Source organism: Entelurus aequoreus, linkage group LG21 (assembly GCF_033978785.1).
Source record: "Entelurus aequoreus isolate RoL-2023_Sb linkage group LG21, RoL_Eaeq_v1.1, whole genome shotgun sequence".
In the NCBI taxonomy this organism is placed as follows: domain Eukaryota; kingdom Metazoa; phylum Chordata; class Actinopteri; order Syngnathiformes; family Syngnathidae; genus Entelurus; species Entelurus aequoreus.
Window position 1 is genome coordinate 32,244,513 of NC_084751.1, and position 26,097 is coordinate 32,270,609.

The following is a 26,097-nucleotide window of genomic DNA, read 5'->3' on the forward strand; positions in this document are numbered from 1 at the left end:
ATCATTAAAGGGGATGTTTGCAACCTTTATGTAGATGCCTAGAGAGCGTTAACTTTTCAATGTGTTTTAATTATTATATCCTGCCCTCTTACAGCTTTTAGCAGACAATGATCTTACTATGCCCGTGTGTAAAATGCGCGTGCCGATTAGCTTTGTTTGTTGTCAACTATGAATAGCTATTTAAATAGCTAATATTACCTCTCATTAGGGAGATTGTAGCTGAGATAGGCTCCAGCGCCCCCCGCGACCCTGAAGGGAATAAGCGGTAGAAAATGGATGGATGGATGGAGGGATGTTACGGTATTGCAGTTTCAAAGTCTTCACAATAATGCTGTGACGTGTGATGGTATCAAAAGAAATAATAATACCTGGGATATATAACGCTTTTCTAAGTACCCAAAGTCGCTTTACATGTTAAAAACCCATCATTCATTCACACCTGGTGGTGGTAAGCTACTTTCGTAGCCACAGCTGCCCTGGGGTAGACTGACGGAAGCGTGGCTGCCAATTTGCGCCTACGGCCCCTCCGACCACCACCTATCATTCATTCATCATTCATTCACCGGTGTGAGCGGCACCGGGGGCAAGGGTGAAGTGTCCTGCCCAAGGACACAACGGCATGGTAAGAGGCGGGGAGCGAACCTGCAACCCTCAGGTTTCTGACACGGGCGCTCTACCCACTACGCCATGCCGCCCCTAACTGTAGTTTTTTTTTGGCGCTTTAGCGTTGGCCGGGTCTGAAAATAAACAACATTTCCCATAATCCTCTGCCCAGCGCAGGACCGCCGTGGAACGCCATAAGCAGGAAGTGAAGGTTCATAGTAGATTAGAGGAATTGTCTTTTTGTGGACATTCCCTGAAAATGTAATCAAAATCCGTCCCAAACTGTTTTGAGTTATGTTGCTAACAAACACACAAACAAGCCCTGGCAAAAACATCCCATTTTTGGCGGAGGTAAGAAAGTTTGCGTTTTGCAATGCAAAGCGCGCCACTTCCGTCTCGAATGTTTCGCAGGCGACATTGCAGCGCACAGAGGGAAATAAAAAACAAAGCAAAACAATGTACACTGCGGGAAATACGAGTAAACTGAAATGCTACTTGATAAAAATCATCAATCCATCCATTTATTTTACACTGTGTGCCCATCTCAATGCCGCGAGGGGACTGGGGCCTATCCAGCTGCACTCTGGACAAGTCGCCATGTCATAAACCGTCACCCAAGAAAGATATCTGAAGCCAGCGAAGCTAAACATCAGTTTGTGAGGTATTTACATTATAAAACTGTTGGTTAACATTTCTGAAAAACAGGCTTTTTCCAAACTGAAATAAAAACATGTCGACTGTAGACACTGCTTCTCATAAAGTAAAAGTTGAAAGACACTAAAGTGAACATTATTTTTTTACACTTGTTATACTGGATGTCAACCGTAAATCAATTATTTGAAACAGTATACGTTCTTGCACAGTTATTTGCACTTAAAAATTCATGTTTGTAGTAAAAAAATATGATTAGAACATTTGAGCATCATATTTGTGTTCAATTACTGTAAGTGGGTTTATCCTAAACATTCCTGCCACTTAATTTGACACACTATGGCATCTTTTTTTTTGGACATATACCACAATAATATCGTACCGGGAGATTTTGATATCATTAATTCCCTTGCTGTCATTGAATGTTTATTCAATTGTAACAGCAACATGACTGCAAACTCTTCGTTGCTTCTCTTGGGCTGCTTTTGTGTATAGTATGTGCACATGCTCCCTGCGTGTTCGTGTAGACGAGACAGCGGTGAGTGATAAGCCTGGATGCCAAACACATTTCTTTGGCCGACGAGCAATTTTTATTCAATGTAATCAGTAATTATGAAAAATATAGACACTCTAATATATATATGTGCTCTATTAAACCAGTGTTTTTTAACCTATTGGTTAAGAAAGAAAAACATTTTATTTCTCAGCGGTGGTCTGTATGGGCTGCAGCAATACTCAGTTGTAATACACTTTTCCATTACTTATGGCATTAATGACAATCTCAAACAAACACAAGTCTGGAGCTAAAGTCAGAGAAGTTTAAGCGCAAAAAATATGACTAAAGTAGTGAAGCTGCATTTTCATTTGCAATTAAATGTTGACAGTTTAGTTAAACATATTTATTATTAATTTAGTTTATTTATTTGAGCAGTATATATTTGCAGTATAATTGATTAGTATTTATTTTTCTAATCAGCCTGACCTAAGCATAAGGTTTATGTGTTAGATAAGTCATGTTAAACTGTGAGTAGGTTAGATATAATTGTTGAATATGATTAAAATCAAGAGTAAGATTGCTAATTCAGTGTTAATACTGGAGTGGGCCCCGGTCCCCTCTGTCATGCAGAGGTTGGGCCACGAGGTCAAAAAAGGTTGGGAACCCTTGTGTTAAACCACTGATGGTAACATTAGCTCGCCGGTGGTGTGATTGATACATGTTTTGGTTGGAAAAATTTAACTTTGAGCAAGTTGTAAACAGCTCCCTTAAAAAGATTACATTTTGATTACAATTATAAATAAACAAACAAAAACACAGGATGACAGTGTAATAATGTCAATTCATATTTAAATTATTTACTTATTCCCTTTTTTCAACGTAGATATCAAATGTATAATAAAGTCAATGGTGCACTCACGAGGCGAGCTGTTCGCTTGCTTCCCGTTTGTAGCGTGCGCAAAGCATTTAATGTATGGTTCCAATTAGTGTTCATTTTGACAGCTGTTTGCAATTTTGTTTTAGTCAAAAGTCTTTTGACGAAAATGTATTTTAGATTTTTTCTCATTTTTGTCATCCAAATTGAATTAGTGTTAGTCAACAAAATTGCATTACATTTTAGTCAGCTAAAATTACAGTAAAGTGGGTCGACTAAAAAATTATGTATAAAAGATAAGGCCTCTTTAAAGTTTATTTTGAAAGCACCTTTGTTTAGACTACGTGCGAAGCATTTGGTTGACACAAAAGGAGCATGATCTTAAGGTCACTAATGATGTAGTTAGTAATTTTTTGCTCCACAGGTCAATGCCAATAAATATCAGGCATTTTTTAAAATTGTTATATGCTACATCTCTGGCCAAGCAGGTATGTATTTGTGTTGTGAAACGGAGTTACGATGCATGCCTTCATCATCATTTGTTTATGAGCGCAGGAGAACTGGAAGCACCAATTACACACATGTGGCAGGGCAAATTTCATGCATCCATTTTCTACCACTTGTCCCTCTCAGGGTTGCAGAGTGGCTGGAACCTTTCGTTTGTTAATAACTGTCCGCCTTAAGTATATAAATAGATTAATAAGAAACACTGCATCTACTTCCTCTGTTTGCTACACATGTGTGACCACATTAAAAGTTATCATGCTTTTAGCTTTACCATTAAATAAATAATTTCTTGAAGCAGAGATAATTCCTTGATCAATTTTGGGTAAGAAGTAATACGGTAGAGTTAGCTTTAACTTACAGTTGTGTAGATGTCACGATGACTCACCTGCTGATGGCATTATAGCTTCTTTTTCTCCAAGGTGTACACATATTATGATGTGGAACATGTTGTTAAAGCCATTTATTTTGAATTGGCGGTGTGATATCAAAGTTCTTATCTCAAAAAGAAAAGCATCTGATTGGCTCTCCTTCGTAACTAATTCCTGGCCCCTCTTTCATACAGTATGTAAGCTGGTAAAGAGCTGTAATTGGATATATTCCGAACTCGTCCCACCCATCAACAGGACAAAATTAAATATGATTGGATTTCTTCTCTTGTCAACGTTTTACTCTCACTTTTATTCATTGGCTAAAATGTCAGTTAATTTTGTCAGAGTTTTAGTCAACGTGCATTTTTGTGATTCTTTATCGTCTTATTTTCTTCAAGGTAAAATAGGTTGTTGACGATAACTAAGTTGACAATTTTTAGTCAACAAAATTATAATTGGTTCTAATCGCTCGCTCACGGCCAAACGGATCTGGCTCTGACTGCGTTCTATAAATGAGGAGTATCGTCACATTTTAATCTTGCAGGATCTCGTCACACCGCCAGTTATGATTACGGCGTGTATGAATGTTAACCCTTTTTGATGATTTGTTGATTACAGTTTAAAAGAGTTCCTTCCCAAGGAGTACATCAAACACAAAGGAGAGAAAAAGATTTTTCAGGTACAATTATTTATCTACACACCACTCTGACATGCATACTGTATTCCATTAAATACATCTGTTTTGTTTCACTGTGTCATTACAAGGCAATATTAGACAATACAGTAGTCATTTTGCAAGAAAGGAGCCTGAATATTCCAAGTAAACACCCGCGTGACAGATCAGGATTGTTACATTTTAGTCTCAGACTATGAAATAGTCATTATTGTGAGCAGTTTATGAGAATAAAGAACAATACGTTAGTAGATCATCAAGGAATAATGTTCCATATTATATGTGTCGTATATGGCAGCTCTTTAAAGGGGAACTGCACTTTTTTGGGGAATTTTGCCTATTGTTCACAATCATAATGAAAGACATGACGACAGATGCATTTAAAAAAAATGCATTCTAACTAGTATTAAATAAATGACAGATCAGGATTGTTACATTTTACTCTCAGACTATGAAATAGTCATTATTGTGAGCAGTTTATGAGAATAAAGAACAATACGTTAATAGATCATCAAGGAATAATGTTCCATTTTATATGTGTCGTATATGGCAGCTCTTTTAAGGGGAACTGCACTTTTTGGGGGAATTTTGCCTATTGTTCACAATCATAATGAAAGACATGACGACAGATGCATTTAAAAAAAATGCATTCTAACTAGTTTTAAATAAATGTCCGCTTAAAAGTCCGCTTACAGCAGAGCCAATGGGAGCTCCACCATTCCGCCCATAAAATCCGATAAATAACCATTCAAAAAGTGGCAACAATACCCCATTTACATTTTGTGACTTGAATGTTAAGCAGGTATTAGTGATATTGTTATTATAAGCACAAATGCATAAAAACTATTTAAAGCGACGACAATCACTTTCGTTTGTCCCTATGTTTACATCATCGAGTGATCTGCTGTTTACTTGCTTTGTTGCTCCCTGTAAGTTTATTGTAGATCATAAATCATGCATCTCACCTAAAAAATGTAGCTGGCTAAGAATATAATCCGACAAGTTGGGACAATTTTACTGCCATATAGGACCTGGAACTGGCGAGAACGACACGAAAAGCGCTTGTGAGTGTGAGTGTGTGTGTGCGTGTGTGTGTGTGTGTGCGTGTGTGTGTGTGTCTTCTTCGCAAAGATTATGACACATTTTTCATCTAAATGGGAATATATGAACATCCCAGCAGTCGGCATTCTAATGACAGCAGACGTTGCACAGTAAGTAATGTTTATTATGTTAGTTATCTCTCATCAAGTCTGCAGTGAGTAGAAATCAGTAATGAAGAAAGAAAAAGCAAACGTGATGCGTTTTTGAAATTAATGCACCTCGTTTGCTTAAAAAAATCAAAATACGTAAATATTAAATGTTATTATAAATGTGCGTATTACTACATTACATATATAATTACATCATGTACATAAAACCCAAATGGTGGTTTGGATATTTTTAGGGGCTGTATAGGCAGAATTTTACTTCTCCCATAGGCTCCACTGTACGCAGACTTTTGATCTAATTTATTTTAATATTTAGAATACATTAAAAAAAAATCCATCTGCCGTTATGTCTCTCATAATGATTGTGAGAACAAAATTCCCCAAAAAAGTTCAGTCTCCTTTTAAACATAGACAGTGACAGCTGTATTTATTATAAAAGATAGGTATATTTACAATAAAAGATCATAAAATAGACGCTGACTGCTGGTCTCGCACTGATGTATTTACAATATAAGGCAATGATTATTCTGTATTTACACAGTCTGTGAGTGAATTCTGATTTTAAAATGGTGACTATTCCAATGTTTGTATCTGTATAAATTTTTACTGGCTTTGTTTTTCTTTTCAATGTGGCCTCAATAGCAATATGCGGCACTGATATAATTGTGTTTTCTCTACAGGCACACAAAAACTGCCAGAATATGACAGAGATTGAAGCCAAAGTCAGCTATGTGAAACAGGCCAGGTCTCTAAAAACCTATGGAGTGTCGTTTTTTTTGGTCAAGGTATAAAGTCTGTGTGGGTAATGCTACCGTATACATGCATTTTTAACATGAAAGCTCTTGCAGGAAAAAATGAAGGGCAAGAACAAACTGGTGCCTCGTCTCCTGGGCATCACCAAAGAGTGTGTAATGAGGGTGGATGAGAAAACAAAGGAAGTGATCCAGGAATGGAACCTGACCAACATTAAACGTTGGGCTGCTTCTCCAAAAAGCTTCACCCTGGTGAGGTCTTTCTGCAATAAATACATACGACCATGATCTGTGCATTGCACACACTAATGACTAATGACATTATTTAATTATTTGGAGCTCAAAGTGTCTACGTTCTATTTATTTTGCCTTGAATTCAGCTCTGCTTTGTTGTGCTTTCCACTTATCCCAGTAATGCTTCCTTTTCTTGCTGTTGAGGCAATACTTGATGTAATTTGACTGACATGACTCAACATGAACAACTCACAAAAAGCAGCCATGACACATTTTAAAAGCGTTCCTTGGTGTGCCTACACCAAACTTTTCATGGGATCTGGATTTCCATCAGCAAATGTTTGCCCCAGTTTTCGTGTACTATGTTGTTTATTGTAGGCCTTTGTTACACTGCCCGTAACAAAGTAGTCTGCTTGCCTGTGTATCATTTTGTGATATCATTCCAAACAAATCATCCTATATGCTTTGGTGACTCAGTCTGATTTGTGCTCAGTGTGCTTTTTTTTAGGGCAGTCAAAATGTACGTAATAATGTAAAAAAAAAAAAAATCTTTATATATATGTATGTATTTATATATGTGCCACTAAGGCTTTAGTGTTGCCAATCAGCCTATCCCCAGGTGCACGTCTTTGGAGGCGGGAGGAAGCCGGAGCTGCCGATATAAACCTAATTATTTGTTAATACTTGTTGGCAACAGGGGGCGCCAGCTATTGGCCTTTGGAGAGAAAATCTCTTTAAATCTCATCAGGGACCACTCTGAAACGAAATAGCCACTTCACTGATTATTGAAAAAAGGTTTATGGCAAGTGAGTGTGTGAGAGAGATGAAGTCAAGTGTGAAGCATTTCATCTTTTAATGTATGACAAAATGATAATATATATCAAATGCACTATAGACTTAGTTTGACATAGCCTGTACTCTTAGGACTTTGGAGACTACCAGGACGGTTACTACTCTGTGCAGACGACTGAAGGAGAGCAGATAGCCCAACTCATTGCTGGATACATTGACATCATTCTCAAGAAGGTAACACATTGATTATTTTTGGAATGTGACATGCACAAATTGTATTTTCATCCTAACTATCAATGTTTACCAATGAAGAGACCATGCATATGTATTTCCCATACTTTTATTTATTTGATGCCGCCCGCCACGAATACATTAGGTTTGCCATAATTAGATTTGCTACCTGTTATGTGCTCGCTCATAAACACATTATAATGGGACTGCCTGTGAATGCAGTTAGTCATTACAAGTCTGTACAATAGATGGCACGGTAGTGATCGGTGTTGCAACTTTGTGACCTTGTTGCTATATTTAGCTAGGATTTAGACCTCATTATATTATCATTTTCCATGAAACAACTACTGACAAATCTAGCCACTTTTCTGATCTAATTGGACACTTTTAGAGGTTGTAACATGCCAAGCAGCAGGTCCTGCTGTGCTTGACCCCCATCTAAAAGCAACTCACCAGCTTGTGAAATTAAAAAAAAATAAGCAACAGAGGAAAGTTAATGTATATTTCAAAATATATTTGTTTTGCTCTTTGTTATTTGCTCACATGCGTCCGGGTCAATTATGCAAGTTAAAAAGTCATGTAATGTCAAATAGAAATATGAAGTGGGTATCTTTAGGTAGAAAAAAGAAGATAATAATATGCCAAACTTGGTTGGTTACACAGATGAAAGTGACTGTCCTTGTCGAATTGTTCTACTATTCATTCTTTTCCATGTTTAGTTATTCTTTCCCTAATAATTCTTCAAAATATTATAATTTACTGTATATGGTCTTCACTGCTGGCAGAAAAAAAGCAAGGACCACTTTGGCCTGGAGGGAGATGAAGAGTCCACCATGCTGGAGGACTCTGTATCACCTAAAAAGTAAGTTCACTTTTCAACATGAAGGCTTCAACAATCAACTGTGGTAGCCATTGTCAGTAGCTTTTCAGAATACATGTATAGTAAAAATGCCAATATATATTTGTTGTCTTTTACTTTTAAAATACAATAATATGTACCCTGTCTTTTACTATTAAGTCTAAATCTAATTGATTTACTTAATCATTAAGGGTATTTCCTTCTATTTTCTGCATTGCATATATGTTCCTTCATATGTTTTCCATACTACATCAGTAATTTGTCTTGTTCAGATTTTGCTAGTGTCTCTTGCACTGTGCGGCATCAGTAAATTGTCCTGTTCAGGTCATACTGGTGTCTCTCGCACTGTGTAACATCAGTAAATTGTCTCTTTGGAATTTTGCTTGTCATTCACAGTCCCTATGTAAGACAAGAACATGCAGGTTTTTTTCTTTTTTATGCATTCTAATTTGTAATAAATGGCAAGTACAGAGTGGCCAACAATAAATCTAATTTGAGTCCTCTATTGCGCCCATAAAGCCCTCTAAAAAAAGAAAAGACATGAAAAGAAGGTCGTTAGCGCCCACTTTTTTTTTCTTTCTCCTGTGTCAAGATTATAATTATTTAATCTAAGATTATATATCCCGTCAGTCGCTATCCCAGTGAGAGTAGATATTGTACAATAACTGATTGTTTTATTTTGCTCTGAGTTTATGTTTCTTGTTTTTTCATTAGCAATACCGCTGCATGATGCTTAGTGTTTCATTAGAGCTGGATCTGCTCATCACTCAGAGTCTAAAACTTGTAGCTCATCCAGTCCATGAAGTCTGCAATAATTAGTAAAAGTTGTATTTTGTTAAAGAAAATAATATGAAGGTGCCTTTTACTACATTACATAATGTATATACTTTCAGCATGTATATAAAATGTTGTTTGAGGTTTTTGGATGTTTTTAAGAGCGCCTTATAGGCACAATAGATCTCATCCCTGTTACTTGCATTGTAAGCCGTCTACTACAAGCCGTATATTACAGTTTAGAATGCATAAAAAGGATGAAAACATGTGTGTTCTTGTCTCACACAGGGATTGTGAATGATACACAACATTCCAAAAAAGTGCAGTCTCCTTTAAAACATATCCATTAATCTCCAACTTCCCTTTAAGGTAATACTAGTTTATCTCGCACTGTGCAGCATCAGTATATTGTCCTGTTCAGGTCATAGCCCTGTCTCGCACACCGTATAGCAGGGGTCACCAACGCGGTGCCCGCGGGCACCAGGTAGCCCGTAAGGACCAGATGAGTAGCCCGCTGGCCTTTTCTAAAAATAGCTCAAATAGCAGCACTTACCAGTGAGCTGCCTCTATTTTTTAAATTGTATTTATTTACTAGCAAGCTGGTCTCGCTTTGCCCAACATTTTTAATTCTAAGAGAGACAAAACTCAAATAGAATTTGAAAATCCAAGAAAATATTTTAAAGACTTGGTCTTAACTTGTTTAAATAAATTCATAATTTTTTTTACTTTGCTTCTTATAACTTTCAGAAAGACAATTTTAGAGAAAAAATACAACCTTAAAAATGATTTTAGGATTTTTACACACATATACCTTTTTACCTTTTAAATTCCTTCCTCTTCTTTCCTGACAATTTAAATCAATGTTCAAGTAAATTTATTTTTTTTATTGTAAAGAATAATACATAAATTTTAATTTAATTCTTCATTTTAGCTTCTGTTTTTTCGACGAAGAATATTTGTGAAATATTTCTTCAAACTTATTATGATTAAAATTCAAAAAAATTATTCTGGCAAATCTAGAAAATCTGTAGAATCAAATTTAAATCTTATTTCAAAGTCTTTTGAATTTCTTTAAAAATTTTTGTTCTGAAAAATCTAGAAGAAATAATGATTTGTCTTTGTTAGAAATATAGCTTGGTCCAATTTGTTATATATTCTAAAAAAAATTGTAGATTGGATTTTAACCTATTTAAAACATGTCATCAAAATTCTAAAATTAATCTTAATCAGGAAAAATTACTAATGATGTTCAATAAATTCTTTTTTTAATTTTTTCAAAAAGATTCGAATTAGCTAGTTTTTCTTTTCTTTTTTTCGGTTGAATTTTGAATTTTAAAGAGTCGAAATTGAAGATAAACTATGTTTCAAAATTTAATTGTCATTTTTTTCGTGTTTTCTCCTCTTTTAAACCGTTCAATTAAGTGTAAATATCATTAATTATTAATAATAACATAGAGTTAAAGGTAAATTGAGCAAATTGGCTGTTTCTGGCAATTTATTTAAGTGTGTATCAAACTGATAGCCCTTCGCATTAATCAGTACCCAAGAAGTAGCTCTTGGTTTCAAAAAGTTTGGTGACTCCTGCCATATAGCATCAGTACATTGTCTCGTTTAGGTCAACAGTGTTGCAGCAGCAGTTCAACAAGGTGGGCAGGGTGGAGACGGGTTCAGTGGCGCTGCCAGCCATCATGCGCTCAGGAGCCGGTGGTCCCGAGAGTTTCCAGATGGGCTCCATGCCTCAGGCCAAGCAGCACATTACCAGTGGACAGATGCACCGAGGACACATGCCTCCTCTGGTAAGGAAACGTCGCTAGTATGTCTAATGTGTTACATGTTGCAAAGACTTGATCAAGCTTGGCACACATACATTCCAGGAACTCATCTTAAAGGAGAACTGGAGTTTGGGGGGAATTTTGCCTATTATTCACAATCATTTAAAATCTCTATGAGATGGGTAACAATACAGCTAATGAGATGCATATATTCCGCCCAAAAAAGCCCTCTAAAAACCATCCACAAACTCCCAACAATACTCCATTTGTATGTCGTGACCTTCAAATTAACCAACTATTCGCTATTGTTAATATAAGCGCTAATGCAGAGGAACTACTTTGAATGACGCCGTAATCACAGCAGTGTTAATTTTGTTGACTAAAAGATTTCGTCATAGTTATAGTCAATGATCTATTTTCCCCCTGACTCAAGTAGGACGGTAATGAATCACAACATCGACAATTTAGTCAACAAATAAAAACGACACAAAAATGTTGACCGAGACGAAATCCAATCATATTGAATTTCGTCTTTAGGCGGGTGGTACAAATGAGGAAACTGTCCAATCACAGTAGCATGCAGGAGAGCGGCGGGGGTACATCACAGCGATGATTCAATCAGAACTACAACTACTAAGACACGGTGTTTGGATTTTTCCCTGGGAAACAAAACTGTATTGTAGGGGTGTAACGATATACTGTAATAATGATGACTTCGGAAAAACTCCAGCCGCTTAGTATTACCCTTTTTAATTAAAATTATCTAAAAACCGAGATTGTTAACTGCATTTTGATAAACTCACAGCAGACTTTCTTGTGCAAGCTTGTTAGCTTAAATGCTAGCATGAGAACAAGAGACATACGTCTTTCCCCCGTTAAAAACAACATACCCCAATTTAAAGTTATATGAACACACAATGAAAACGGTAATAATGTTGGTCTCAAGTCAACTTGAGCTTGGGCTTGCCTGCCCAATGACGTCATAACATCTACGGCTTTTAGAGAGTAGAGTGCACAACTGCGCACACAACAAGGAGACGAAACAGAAGAACGAGGAAGTTACAGACATGGCGACGCCGTCGACGAGCAAGATGAAGAAATACGCTTGCAAATTCCAAAACGAATGGAAACAAGAATTTCAGTTCATCCAGGACAGTTCGAAGGGGAAGGAGTATGTATGTTGCCTGTACATTATGTAGAACAGACTTCTCCATTGAACACGGTGGCCGAAATGATATACTCATTCATGAACGGAGAAGTTAAACAGGACAATGCTGCCATCTACTGGATAGCCTCCAGAACACTGAAATTCAAGTATTTATTTTATTTATATGTATAATAAAATAAATATTATATATATATATATAGCTAGAATTCACTGAAAGTCAAGTATTTCATACACATATATATATATATATATATATATATATATATATATATATATATATATATATATATATATATATATATATATATATATATATATATATATATATATATATATGAAATACTTGAGTTGGTGAATTCTAGCTGTAAATATACTCTCCTCTTAACCATGCCCCCCCCCCACCCCCCCCCCCCCACCTCCCGATATGGGAGGTCTCAAGGTTGGCAAGTATGAAGATACTTGTACAGTGCACGATAACCAATGTCCTCTGCACAATATTCAGCTATTAATTGCACAACTTGACAACAAACAAAGGAAGACAGGAATGTGAGATACAGTATTAATACGTTCTAGATTTATAACACTAGTTGCTATATTTAAACAGGACAGTGGCCAAAATGCTATTTGTGCACACTCAGTGTAGTTATACACAATATAGATTCAAACTATTTGTTTCTTCATGTTACCCTTTTAGTCATATAATATTGAACATTTGAAAAAATGCTTGATTTATTGTAAAACAATAACAAACAACAAGGTTTAGTGTGAAATGTACTTATTGAAATATTATTGGAGTGCAGGTTTTGCTGGGGATTTAGCTTTCGAGATGCTCTGCAATAATAAATAATTAATAAAAGTGCTTTCAAGACAACTTCAAAGATGCGTTGTCCGCTACACTTTATATTTTAGTCGACAAAATGTATTGTAATTTTAGTCCACGAAATTGAATTAAGTCGACTAAAACTGAATTAACTTAGATGACTAAAACTAAAATAAATTTTTGTCAAAAGACTATGACTAAAACTAAATTAAAACCTGCTGTCAAAATTAACAATGGATCACATAGAGGTAACTAGCTTATGCAGCTAGTGATGTACTGAGCCGGTGAACTGCTGCGTCCCCTCTGAGTTAGTAAAAGTTATTTCTAGATTATAAATCATGCCTCTCATAGGTTGGCCCGAGTGTGTGAATGTGAGTGTGAATGTTGTCTATCTGTTTTGGCCCTGCGATGAGGTGGCGACTTGTCCAGGGTGTACCTTGCCTTCCGCCCGAGTGCAGGTGGGATAGGCTCCAGCACCCCTGTGACCCCGAAAGAGACAAGCAGTAGAAAATGGATGGATGGATGGAAATCATGCCACTCACCTGTATCGTAGAAGATTGTGACTATTAGCCGAGAAGTTGGTCGACTTTGACATTCAACTTAGAGCCGGAGACCGTGAAAAAGACACAAAAATACGCTTGTTTGAGCCCACCTTTATTTTAATTTTATTTGTTATTTTTACCTGTGTGAGGATTATGATTACCGTAATTCTTCATCTAAACGTGAAGATATAAACATCCCATCAGTTGTCATTCCAGTGAGAGCAGACATTCTACAGTAAGTGATAGTTTTATTTTGTTTGTAGTTTGTATTTCTTGTTTATCACTTAGCAATAGTGCTACTTGCTGGATCTGCTTATTACTCAGCTTTTAAAACACGTCGCTCATCCTCCGGTCCTAGATCGTCATTTGTCCAAAAGTAGTTGTTGTCTCTCAGGAAGTCTGCCATAATTAGTATTAGTAGTTGTTGTTGTAGGAAAAGAGAACGTAGTGATGCATCTGTGAAATTAATGCGCCACTGTATGCTTAAAATGACCAAACTACATAAACATTACATGTTTGTATGAATGTGCCTGTTACTACATTACATTACTATAAATACTTACAATGGGTATATAATAAATTGATTGAGGTTTTTGAATGTTTTTAGGAGGGCTTTTATGTGGGCTCAAATCCGGGGGATGTTGTTGAGGTTTGTGAAGCCCTCTGAGGCACTTGTGATTAAGGGCTATAGAAATAAACTTTGATTGATTGATTGATTTATAGGCAGAATAGAGTGAATCCCATTACCTCCAGTGTTAGCTTTTGCTAGCATTTATTTATCAGTTAGGAAGAAAATAAAAATGTATGTGTTCTTGTTTCACATAAGGATTGTGAATGATAGACCAAATAAAAAAAAAAGTGCAGTTCCACTTTAAATATATCCATCAATCTCCTTGCAGTGGCTGAGTAAAATACTTGATTTGATAGATTATGGATCAATATCTTTAAAATTTTGCTACTTTGATTCGCAAGGCATAATATTGATATGATTATATTTGTAACTTAACTATCTTGTAAGATTTAACATTTTGCTACTTTGATTCGCAAGGCATAACATTGATATGATTATATTTGTAACTTAACTATCTTGTAAGAGCACCATTGAAGAATGGACGGCAGCCGTACTCGGGAGGTACTTTTGTTTGCATATTCAAATTGCTGCACGCATCGCTACGCATCAAATGCGCCAGGAAAATCAATGGCACACTTCCAGCCTTCACAATAAAATTACTGTGAGTTACATCCTGTCTGACTGTGCCAACAAAATAAGAGTAGCTCATATTATTAATATTTTGCACTTGAAGAAACAATACTTGAATGCAATTTGTAGTAATTAAATGTTGCGATACAAGTAACGTACACTTTCACTTGACTTTTAACTTTTAAGAAATGTTTAACTGTCCAAAGTTGATTATGGTGAAGAGATATAACAAAGTACATCGGTATTTTGTATTTTAACAGTTTCAATATTTAAGTGTGCATTGAATCGAATCAAATCGTAATTAATCAAGTTCAAACCTAATGAATTGAAACCAAATTGATATGGGAAATTGGACATGATACCAAGCCCTACTCCTTACTGGCCCAAAGTGGCAACCTTGACATTGCTAACTCAGCATCATGAATACATTTTCCTTAAGGTACAATTGAACTGTTAATCCATTCTGTTACAAAAATAAAGCCAGCAGTTAAATGCTGCTGATTAATTACTGAATCATCTATAGAAAAGCCATGACTTGTTATAAAACTCTCCTGTTGCCATTGATCTAAACAGAGAGCCTCATTTGTTCAACCATGTTGATAAAGTATTATTCCATATGATCTTGATGTATCTTTGTTGGTATATAATATATATATATATATATATATATATATATATATATATATATATATATATATATATATATATATATATATATATATATATATATATATATATATATATATATATATATATATATTCATATATATATGTATGACTGCTAGTAATACAGATGTGTATGTGTAGACTTCAGCTCAGCAAGCCCTGACTGGAACCATAAACTCCAGTATGCAGGCTGTCCAGGCTGCTCAAGCTTCTCTTGATGACTTCGATACCCTGCCTCCTTTGGGAACCGATGCTGTAAGTTCACTCACACTCAGAGAGAACATTTTGACCAAGTCGAACACTAAATAGTGGATTTACTACATGCTCTAATCTTCAAGGCATCCCAAGCCTGGCGGAGAAACAAGATGGACGAGTCCAAACATGAGATCCATTCTCAGGTGGATGCCATTACAGCAGGCACTGCCTCTATGGTTAACCTGACTGCAGGTAAAGATTTAGAAGATGTATTAATTTAGTCTATATTTGTGCTCCTTTACATTTCTTCAAGGAATCAACATAGCTTTAAGGGTTGAATGCATATCTAAAACCATAGAAAACAGTATATAAGTATAAACATATAGAAAACCAATATGAATTAACTTTAACCTAGAAGCATTGAGCATTAAAATGTTTTAATGGAGAGACACTTGTTACAATCTTAACCAGGCATGTCCAGCTGCTTCTAAAACTGAAGATTAATACCCAAGTGTTGTAGGTTGATGAATTCATGTGTCCACAGGTGACCCGGCAGAGACAGACTACACGGCAGTAGGCTGTGCTGTCACCACTATCTCCTCCAACCTGACTGAGATGTCAAAGGGCGTCAAACTACTGGCGGCGCTCATGGAGGATGAAGGAGGAAATGGACAGCAGCTGCTTGGCGCTGCCAAGAACCTTGCAGGCGCTGTCTCAGACATGCTCAAGACTGCCCAGCCTGAAAACACAGAGGTATACTCTATGACCAATACTCCATAACCTTCCTTCATACTTCAACCTGTATTTCTCCACCAATCTACACTTCCACAGTATTGTGCACTAGTTTGCGCTACATTTACTTCGTTACATTCACTTAACTTCTATATTTACGTAACATTTTAAATAACTAAATTGTACTTTTCAGAATAGTTTTAATGCCACATAATTTTTTACTTTTAGTTGAGTATTTTTGTGAAGATGAAACGCTACTTTTACGGCGTCACAATGAGTTTCATTCCGATCGCTACATTTATTTATATCATCATTATATTTATTTATATTCAATTGATTGCTACTTGCAAACATGCATTTGTTTTGGCCTGTTAGAGAGACTTCTTCCAGCGGTTCAGTTCCACCAAACCCACATAAGCACTATGGACGTTTGACTCCATTTCACCAATCAAACGGAGCTTGGCAGTGACATGCACTGCAGAAAGTCAGTGTTCAAAAACAAGAAAAAAAAACAAAACATTTGGGGGTATTTTATTTGAACTAAGCAAAATTATCTGCCAAAAGAACAAGAACATTTGGCTTGTCAAGACTTTCCAAAACAAGTAAAATTAGCTAACCTCAATGAACCCAAAAATACCTTAAAATAAGTATATTCTCACTAATAACAACTGTACTACTATATGAGTAAGTATTTTCTATTGTTTCATTGAAAATAAAAAAGCAAAGTCCATTAGGCTGTCATCTGTTTTAATTATGAGACACTATTGTGTCAAAGTCATGATTTTTTTTTTCATGCTTGAAATAAGAAATTATTACTTTAAAAAATGTGTTTTATACCTGTGAGTGTTGATGACACAGCTTTGCAACAGTTGATATTCTAGTTTCAAGCATGGTTTACTTAATATAGGTCATAAAATCTCAGCTACAAGCTGTAATATCTTACTGAGATAATTTAGGACCAAAACACTTAAAACAAGTAAAACACTCTAACATAAAATCTGCTTTGTGAGAAGAATGATCTTATCAGACAAAAAATAAGCAAATATCACCCTTATTTGAGATATTTAATCTTACTTAGATTTCAGTTTTTGCAGTGTGGCCATACTATTGGCCCCACGCTGTAAAAAGTGACACGACGCCGTGCGACTCGCAGTCAGTTGAAGCACCACAAATCTTCAATGTTTACCTTACAAATTAGGAAAATTAATACTTACATTCAGCGCTGTCATCTGTGTCAGTAGAAATGTTCACATTTCAGCCTCGAAGAATTCCACCAACTACAGAAAACACGTTGCAGCCTGTAAGTTGTAAATGTTTTTTATGGTTTAGCTGCGCCTAGGCTAACATTAGTTCTGTTATAACTTCATAGGTACCTGGAAAATTTGCATTTTTATGGTACAGTACATGCTGTAGTAGTCTCTCTCTTTTTGTCTCTCACATGCACACACATTGACACAGACACGTGTGAGCACACACTAACTATGTTTGTAGCAATGTCATAAATGGGATAAGGAACAACATTATGGGGAAGATCTGGATCATTTCTACATTACTTTAGGTTTATGCTACGAGCCTCGACTTCTGTATGTGTACTGTATGCTAGCAGTCCCCTCTCCACCCACAGAGACAAAGACAGTGGATGACTGTCCACAATGCCTCACTTTGTTTCTTTCAAGCTGGTCTAAATAGCTCAAATGGCTATAGGCACATTTCGATTAAACTCTCAGGAAATGTCAGACATTGGATAAAGAACATATGACTACATTTTGAGCCGGATACGCACCATCGTCTGGATTCAGGACTTTTTTAATATCGGGTGGTAGTGCCTTGTGCCTGAGTGCTTTTCTAGTTTTGTATTTTTACCAAATCAAAATCAGTTTGGTAAAATAAGCTCATAAAAACCACAATATCATGAACGTGATGATGAGTTTGTGTTTTTGTTTTAGCCTCGCCAGATTCTGTTACAAGCTGCTGGTAATGTGGGCCAGGCCAGTGGAGAACTACTTTCGCACATTGGAGAGACAGACACTGATCCACAGTTCCAGGTTGGTACATCCCAACTATCTTGCTGTCTGTCACTACATTACAATTGAAAAAATACATCATTCATTATTAAAATATGCACAAGGACAGCCCTAGTAATTATTCTATGATTATTATTGTCTATAGTCGTAAAGTCCTTCAAAGTTTAATGTAAAAATAATAAGTACAGTATGTCCTAATTCTTACATGACAACAATTACCTTTACAATCTTCATAAAGTCTGACTTGAAGGCCAAAGTGATTATGAAGTAGTGTTTCCTGTGTTTGTACAGAAATACACCATCTTTTTCATGCTCTATTTAACAGTTTGTAGGTAACCGATCTTTCAGGGCTGCCAGATGGACAGTGCTCTCTTACTGTCAAATGATGGTAATACATCTGCGGTGAATATTAATCGTTATAAAAAGACAATCAAAGCAATCTCTTCTTTGATTACTGTAAATCATCTCTTCATTACTATATAGACATATAATATAATTCACACAGGAGGTAACTAAGATACAAAATTTGAAGGAGACAGTAGTTGTGTTGATTGTAGAAGGGAGTGGATATTCACACACAATACTAAACATTTCATCATGAAACATAGTAATCATTTCATTGTAATTACGCATTCATAGGATTATAATTATTCTTCAATCTTAATTCCCTGCTGAAAAATTTGATATATTGTAATTTCAGAATCAATTTGCCAATGCCCTGACAATGCATCGAAAAGTTGTAAAGACATGCAGCTGTTATTATGACCGTTTGTGCTGTAGGACATGCTGATGCAGCTGGCTAAAGCTGTAGCTAACGCCACAGCAGCCCTGGTGCTTAGAGCTAAAAACGTGGCCCAGAAGACGGAGGACTCTGCCCACCAGAACAGAGTTATTGCTGCAGCCACTCAGTGTGCTTCTTCCACATCTCAGCTGGTGGCCTGCACCAGAGTAAGTGTGACTTGTTTATTAAGAGAAAGTGTGCTCTTTTTCTTCTTTGTTTTGGTAAATATCTTGTGTATTGCAGGTAGTGGCTCCTACCATCAGCTCCCCAGTATGTCAAGAGCAGCTGATAGAAGCAAGCAAGCTGGTTGCCAAATCAGTGGAAGGCTGCGTTGATGCTTCACAAGGGGCCACCAATGACGAGGGCCTCCTGAAGCAGGTCGGCATGGCCGCCACAGGTGTGACCCAGGCTCTAAATGAGCTGCTTCAACACATCAAGCAGTATGCCAGTGGAGGCCATCCCATTGGACGCCACGGAGAAGCTACTGATCGTATCTTGGATGTAACAGAGAACATCTTCAGCTCAATGGGAAATGCTGGTGAGTGTAGGCCTGGGCAGTTTAGAGATGTCCCGATCTGATCCCGATTTTATAGATGTATTATATTTATACATTTCCTAAATGATTAAAACGAACGGCATTAAAAAAAACAAAAAACAAAAAACGACAGCAAGCACCAAAACGCATCAATTGGATTTGTTTTAATCAGCCCTTTATGTCATCCAGTAGCTAAAAAAATATAAAATGATATTGCTGAATAGACGATAGATAATCAAATATACTGCACAAGAAGGGACTCATAAATAGCTGGCAAAATACACAATTGTGTTGTGCTAAAATAAATACATTGAATTAATAATCAATATGTTTCCTAACTACACCGTCTATAAAATTTAAGTGCAAATAACAATACAGCTTCACCACATTAGTCATAATTTTTTCGCTTAAGAAACCTGACAATGACTTTAACTCCGGACTTCTCTTGTTTGTTTAAGATAGTTATTACTGCTACAAGTGTTGGAAAAGTGTATTACAACTAAGTACCACTGTGGCCCATACAGACCAAAGCTGAAAAAACTATTTCTTGGCAGTCCTCTAGGGGGCGCTTGCTGCCCAACAATAAGCCCAGGCCCTATAGTTAAAGTCCTACTGAAACCCACTACTACCGACCACGCAGTCTGATAGTTTATATATCAATGATGAAATCTTAACATTGCAACACATGCCAATACGGCCGGGCTAACTTATAAAGTGCAATTTTAAATTTCCCGGGAAATATCCGGCTGAAAACGTCTCGGTATGATGACGTTTGCGCGTGACGTCACGGATTGAGCGGAAGTATTGGGACACCATTGTGTCCCAATACAAACAGCTCTGTTTTCATCGCAAAATTCCACAGTATTCTGGACATCTGTGTTGGTGAATCTTTTGCAATTTGTTAAATGGACAATGAAGACAGCAAAGAAGAAAGCTGTAGGTGGGAAGCGGTGTATTAGCGGCTGGCTACAGCAACACAACCAGGAGGACTTTGAGTTGGATAGCAGACGCGCTACCGTGAGTACGCAGCTTTGGCTTCCAAACATTTGATCGCTTGCCCGTCCGTGCGTGCCGCTATGTGCATGTCAAGTACGTAACTTTGGGGAAATATATGTGCTGTATGAACTTTGCGGAAGTGAACGGTACTTTGGGCTGTGGGATTGAGTGTGTTGTGCGCGTGTTTGAGTTGTATTGGTGGGTTATATGGACGGGAGGGGGGAGGTGTTTGTTATGCGCGATTAATTTGTGGCATATTAAATATAAGCCTGGTTGTGTTGTGGCTAATAGAGTATATATATGTCTTGTGTTTATTTACTGTTTTAGTCATTCCCAGCTGAATATCAGGTCCCTCTCACAGCATCTTCCCTATCTGAATCGCTTCCACTGCCCTCTAATCCTTCACTTTCACTTTCCTCATCCACAAATCTTTCATCCTCGCTCAAATTAATGGGGTAATCGTCGCTTTCTCGGTCCGAATCGCTCACGCTGCTGGCGTCCATGATTGAAAACAATGTGCAGATGTGAGGAGCTCTTCAACCTGTGACGTCACGCTACTCCCGGTACAGGCAAGGCTTTTTTTATCAGTGACCAAAAGTTGCAAACTTTATCGTCGATGTTCTCTACTAAATCCTTTCAGCAAAAATATAGCAATATCGCAAAATGATCAAGTATGACACATAGAATGGATCTGCTATCCCTGTTTAAATAAGAAAATGTCATTTCAGTAGGCCTTTAAGAAACATGTCTTTAGTAGATCAGGCCCTTGGTGTAGTTCACCCTCACAACTCAAACAATTTGCAGGTTAAAACTCCAAGAAAAGTAACAATTGTAAATACAGTATGTAATTATGGTTCTTAGTAACACTTGAAGATGTATGTTGTAAAATCCACTGTGAAGACAGATGAGTTTAAATAAATCATGAAGATGAACATGATGTTTAAGCCCATAATAAGTATATGCAAAGGTCTAACCACAAGTGTGGGTGGGTAAGGTCCCACTGGTATGTGTGGTTCCACTCAAACAACCTGGTAGAATAGATCATGTGACTTGTATTTTCTTGTCATTCTTAACAGGTGAGATGGTTCGCCAGGCTCGTATTCTTGCCCAAGCCACATCTGATTTGGTCAATGCAATCAAGATGGATGCAGAAGGAGAGTCAGACCTGGAAAATTCCCGAAAGCTGCTGTCAGCTGCCAAGCTGCTGGCCGATGCTACTGCCAAGATGGTGGAGGCAGCCAAGGTCTTCCTGTCTTTAATCATGCCAACTTTTCATTATCTTTATTTTCCCATTATTTTAAGAATACTATTGTATGTGTGTAATGCCAGGGTGCAGCGGCAAACCCTGACAGTGAGGAACAGCAGCAGAGGTTGCGAGAGGCTGCTGAAGGTCTTCGCATGGCTACGAATGCTGCTGCCCAGAATGCCATCAAGAAACGCCTGGTCAACAAGTTGGAGGCAAGGACCATGTCACTCAGCCTGCATACAGAGAATGATTTGACTGAAACTGGAAAGATAGTAATAATAGTGCTTAATGGTGAACAGTGAGTTTGCTAACGTGTGCTTACGTTTGATGGAAAGTATCGCTAACCTCAACTTTAAAGTGTATTTATACACTCATTGTAACCAAGACTGTCCCAATCACAATCATTTTCTCTACCCTTTTATGTTTTCAGTGTTTAAAGAGCATTGTTCAAGGTTATAATGGCTAATTTTATGGAAAAAGTTGAAGTATGGTACTGGAATTTATTGGAATTCCAAACAAAGTTTGAATTAATGTTTCTTCTATAAAATACAGTTAAAGTACAAACCTCTTCATCGATTTGTCCAACCAGAATATGCATTATTTTGAATGCATTGGGTTTTGAGGAAAACATATGCTTCCATTGAATGAATCAGGTCCATAAAGACATGGTTGAAATAGTTTGTTGTAGAATAATTTGACTTGCTCGCAGAGAGCCCTGATCTCTCTTGGTCAAAAAAAGAGAAACAATGCAAAGTGTTGAATAATGGTTTGTTTATTTCTCTCAGAATGCAGCAAGACAAGCAGCTGCAGCAGCTACACAGACAATAGCTGCAGCTCAGCATGCTGCCTCGTCTAATAAGAACCAGGGTGCCCAGCAGCAACTGGTCCAAAGCTGCAAGGTAAGTATCGCACAGGCTACACTCTGCAAGTGGTATTGGACATGTGTTTCAAAAGGTGAAAACAAAAGCTAGCTGTTATTGATGGAGCATTGTTTTTTGTGTGTCTTTATGTGTGTGTGTCAGGTGGTTGCAGAGCAAATCCCTCAGTTGGTTCAAGGAGTCAGAGGCAGCCAGTCTCAGCCTGACAGTCCAAGTGCTCAGTTGGCCCTCATCAGTGCGAGCCAGAACTTCCTGCAGGTAGCACAAAACAACACACTTGCAGCTATTCTGTGTTGGTTCAGCAGAGAAAGCAAACAAAAACAAGAACAATAGACACAAGACAATAAATAATACTGTATAGTCGCATGAAGTAAAACAATGTAAAATTGTGCACACAACCTCACATATAAACCCATTTTTTGCTTCTTAAAACACAATTTTCACAACAAACGTTGAAGTCAGAAAACCCTTTACGTTTTTATTCCAAAGGTGAAGATGAATATCCTGTCACTGCCACTGGAGTCAAATACAATGTCTACTGTACATGTACATATATCAATCAAAGTCAATCAAAGTTTATTTATATAGCCCTTAATCACAAATGTCTCAAAGGGCTGTGATATGTCCATATATATACTGTACATACAGTACATGTACATGTATATATGCATATAGTTTAGTTGACTGTTTATTTAACAAGGACAATGTGCAAACACGGTAATCTTTAAAAAAAAAAAAAGACATGCTTTACATTAGATTTAGTTAGTGGTACTTTCCATCTACAGTTCCCAGGCAGATAGATTGCACAATGAAATACAGTCTACATTCATTCAGTACAGTACATTCGACCATATTGTCATGATGTCATCCACCTCATTCATCTTATAAAAATAAATTAATCAATATATATTACAGATTTATACACTAATGTATTTTTTTTTTAAATGCACACACACACACACACACACACACACACACACACACACACACACACACACACACACACACACACACACACACACACACACACACACACACACACACACACACACACAGACGCGCACAGACAGACACAAAGACATGCACAGGCAGACACACACATACACACACACACACACACACACACACACACAATGTAAAATCACCATTGACAATAACAGGACATGTCATGGCATTGAGGATTAAGGAAAATACAACCCTTTAAGGCCTCCACTCTGTAGAATACCTAACAATATACATCCATCCATCCATTTTCTACCACTTATTCCCTTCGGGGTCACGGGGGGCGCTGGAGCCTATCTCAGCTACAATCATCATCTATAAAACAATATAAAAAGATTAAAAAATATATATATCAAAATAAAAAGTAAATAATACCTTAATAAATGATTAAAAACACAATAGAAAGTAATAATGAAAATGAAATACAAAATAACAGAATAAAAATTAAGAACTTAAGAAGATGTTCAGTAGAAAGCCTGATTAAAAAGGTGTGTATTAGAAATATCAATGAGGGCTGTATTGGCTAAATTCTGCCTCACCATGGGTCTTTGTTCTGGTATTTGGTAAAGATAATAGGCCAGTGCCAGAGGACCTCAGGATCCACAAGGGTTGATATGGTAAAATCAGGTCAGATAGATAAAGAAGTTAAGTTAAGATAAAGAAAGCCACATAAAGGCCATAAAGACTTTTAAAAAAATAATAAGAGAATTTTAGAATCGACCCTGAAGGGAGCTAATGCAGTGACTTTAAAACTGGTGTAATGTGGTCCCGCACTCTGAGCCACGTCAGCACGCATACAGCTGAGTTGTGCAATAATTACACATTTCTAATATTCTTTTTGGGAAGACCAGAAAGCATTACAATCGTCCAAACGGCAGGAAATAAAATCGGCATTAGCACAACCGTGCTGGCCTGAGAGAGAACCAGGCACACTGTGGCCATGTTGTTAAAGGGGTCCTATTATGCAAAAACAATTTTCTTTACCGATTGGTACCTGGTTTTGTGTTTTTAAGATCCCCCCGTAAGTCCTAAAAATTTGAAATCAAACAATGAAGGCATGGCGCAGATATTTATAAAAACAATCTTGCCTTCCTTCATATTTGGTTGAATTCGAGTAGCTAATGACGTATTTGTTGCTAACTACATCAGCGGATATCTCCATAGATTGTCAAGTTTTACCCAAAAAGCTTTGCACTAGTCCACCATTGGAGTACAAAGTTGTAGTCACAAAGTGCCTGGTTTTTCTCTATCCTCCTGTTGTAGGGCAGACTGGCTCGTACAAGCACATGCACCCTGCGCTGTTGCCATTTTTAATACAAAGTAGCGAATAGTTCTAACTTATATCTTTCAGTAATCTCGAAATGGAAGCGCTAAAAACTACAACATGGCTGACGGGGTGGAGACACATTGGAAGTAGAAGCACGTAAATAAGCCTGTCACTACTCGATCGGTAGTGGAAGACACAATCGGTCCATGCGCAAAGACACTGTCGTTTCCTGTCAACCTTTTTCACTGCAGTTACCTTCATGCACGTCCTCACCTTTGCCATGGTTTTCTTTTTTTAAGTAACATTTATTTCAATAACAATATAATACAAAACAAACATTATTTAAGAAAACAGTATTTCTTTCTTAACCGTACAGCTATGTACAGAAACATGAACTATCTGCTCAGAAGCTTAAATGACAAAGAAATCGATCTTTTTTTGTACTTTATTTACCTTGTAATTCACAAATCTGCCAAATGTAAAGTCTACTTTTTGTTAGCCTGTAGGTATAGATTTTTGTGAATCAACATTTAAAAATGAAATTACTCCATGGTAGTCAGTTCAAGACCATGACAATAGAGTGAAAATAATTGAAATTGTGGTGATAATACTCCCTTTTCTTTTTTTTAAATCTACCCCTCATTCATTTTCATATAAATGTTCTCTTTTTCGACTATGTAAGTTTTTGTTTTTATAAAAAACATTAATAAAACATTCAAATACCACAGCATGTGACATTGCCGGACCTCCATGTAAAAAAATGCGAGTAAGGAAGTGACTTAGTTCCTGCGCATGCGTGGATCAATCGTGTCTTCTGGTACAGATCATGTAGTGACACGCCCTCAAAATTGCACATCCTGAAGAGATGGTGAGATAGCGACTTAAAAACGGTCTGCAAAACATAATTTATGCAAAGTTTTGACCAAAGAACCACCATTACATGTTATGTAAACCAAAAGTTTTAAATGGAGAAACAATATACAAATAATATGACCCCTTGTAGGACAATAATAAATATTTTTTGCAATATTTTTGATATGTGAGATAAAAGTCAGCTCAGAGTCAATAAAATCACGGCCAAATTTTTTATGGATTTTGTTGGTTTATAATGTCGTAATTTTGGTAAAAATATTCTCTTTTTGGCCTTCAAGACTCATAACTAAAACCTCTGTTTTGTCCCGGTTGAGCTGTAGGAAATTCACTGCCATCCATGACTCTATGTCTAAAATGCAGTTAAAATGTATCTTTTG

General features: G+C 36.9%; 1 protein-coding gene across 1 annotated transcript in view; it reads left to right on the forward strand.

The window, feature by feature from the left end:
• The window catches only part of tln1 (talin 1), a 136,614-nt gene that overhangs the window by 52,764 nt on the left and 57,753 nt on the right, over positions 1 to 26,097 (forward strand). The window contains exons 8-23 of the mRNA XM_062031499.1: positions 4,118 to 4,178; positions 6,061 to 6,165; positions 6,229 to 6,384; positions 7,291 to 7,392; positions 8,175 to 8,251; positions 10,638 to 10,818; positions 15,333 to 15,446; positions 15,530 to 15,638; positions 15,931 to 16,139; positions 18,065 to 18,163; positions 18,923 to 19,090; positions 19,167 to 19,461; positions 21,531 to 21,697; positions 21,784 to 21,912; positions 22,486 to 22,599; positions 22,723 to 22,836. Coding sequence (XP_061887483.1) covers positions 4,118 to 4,178; positions 6,061 to 6,165; positions 6,229 to 6,384; positions 7,291 to 7,392; positions 8,175 to 8,251; positions 10,638 to 10,818; positions 15,333 to 15,446; positions 15,530 to 15,638; positions 15,931 to 16,139; positions 18,065 to 18,163; positions 18,923 to 19,090; positions 19,167 to 19,461; positions 21,531 to 21,697; positions 21,784 to 21,912; positions 22,486 to 22,599; positions 22,723 to 22,836 — 2,200 coding nt within the window. The remainder of the gene's footprint in view (positions 1 to 4,117; positions 4,179 to 6,060; positions 6,166 to 6,228; positions 6,385 to 7,290; positions 7,393 to 8,174; positions 8,252 to 10,637; positions 10,819 to 15,332; positions 15,447 to 15,529; positions 15,639 to 15,930; positions 16,140 to 18,064; positions 18,164 to 18,922; positions 19,091 to 19,166; positions 19,462 to 21,530; positions 21,698 to 21,783; positions 21,913 to 22,485; positions 22,600 to 22,722; positions 22,837 to 26,097) is intronic.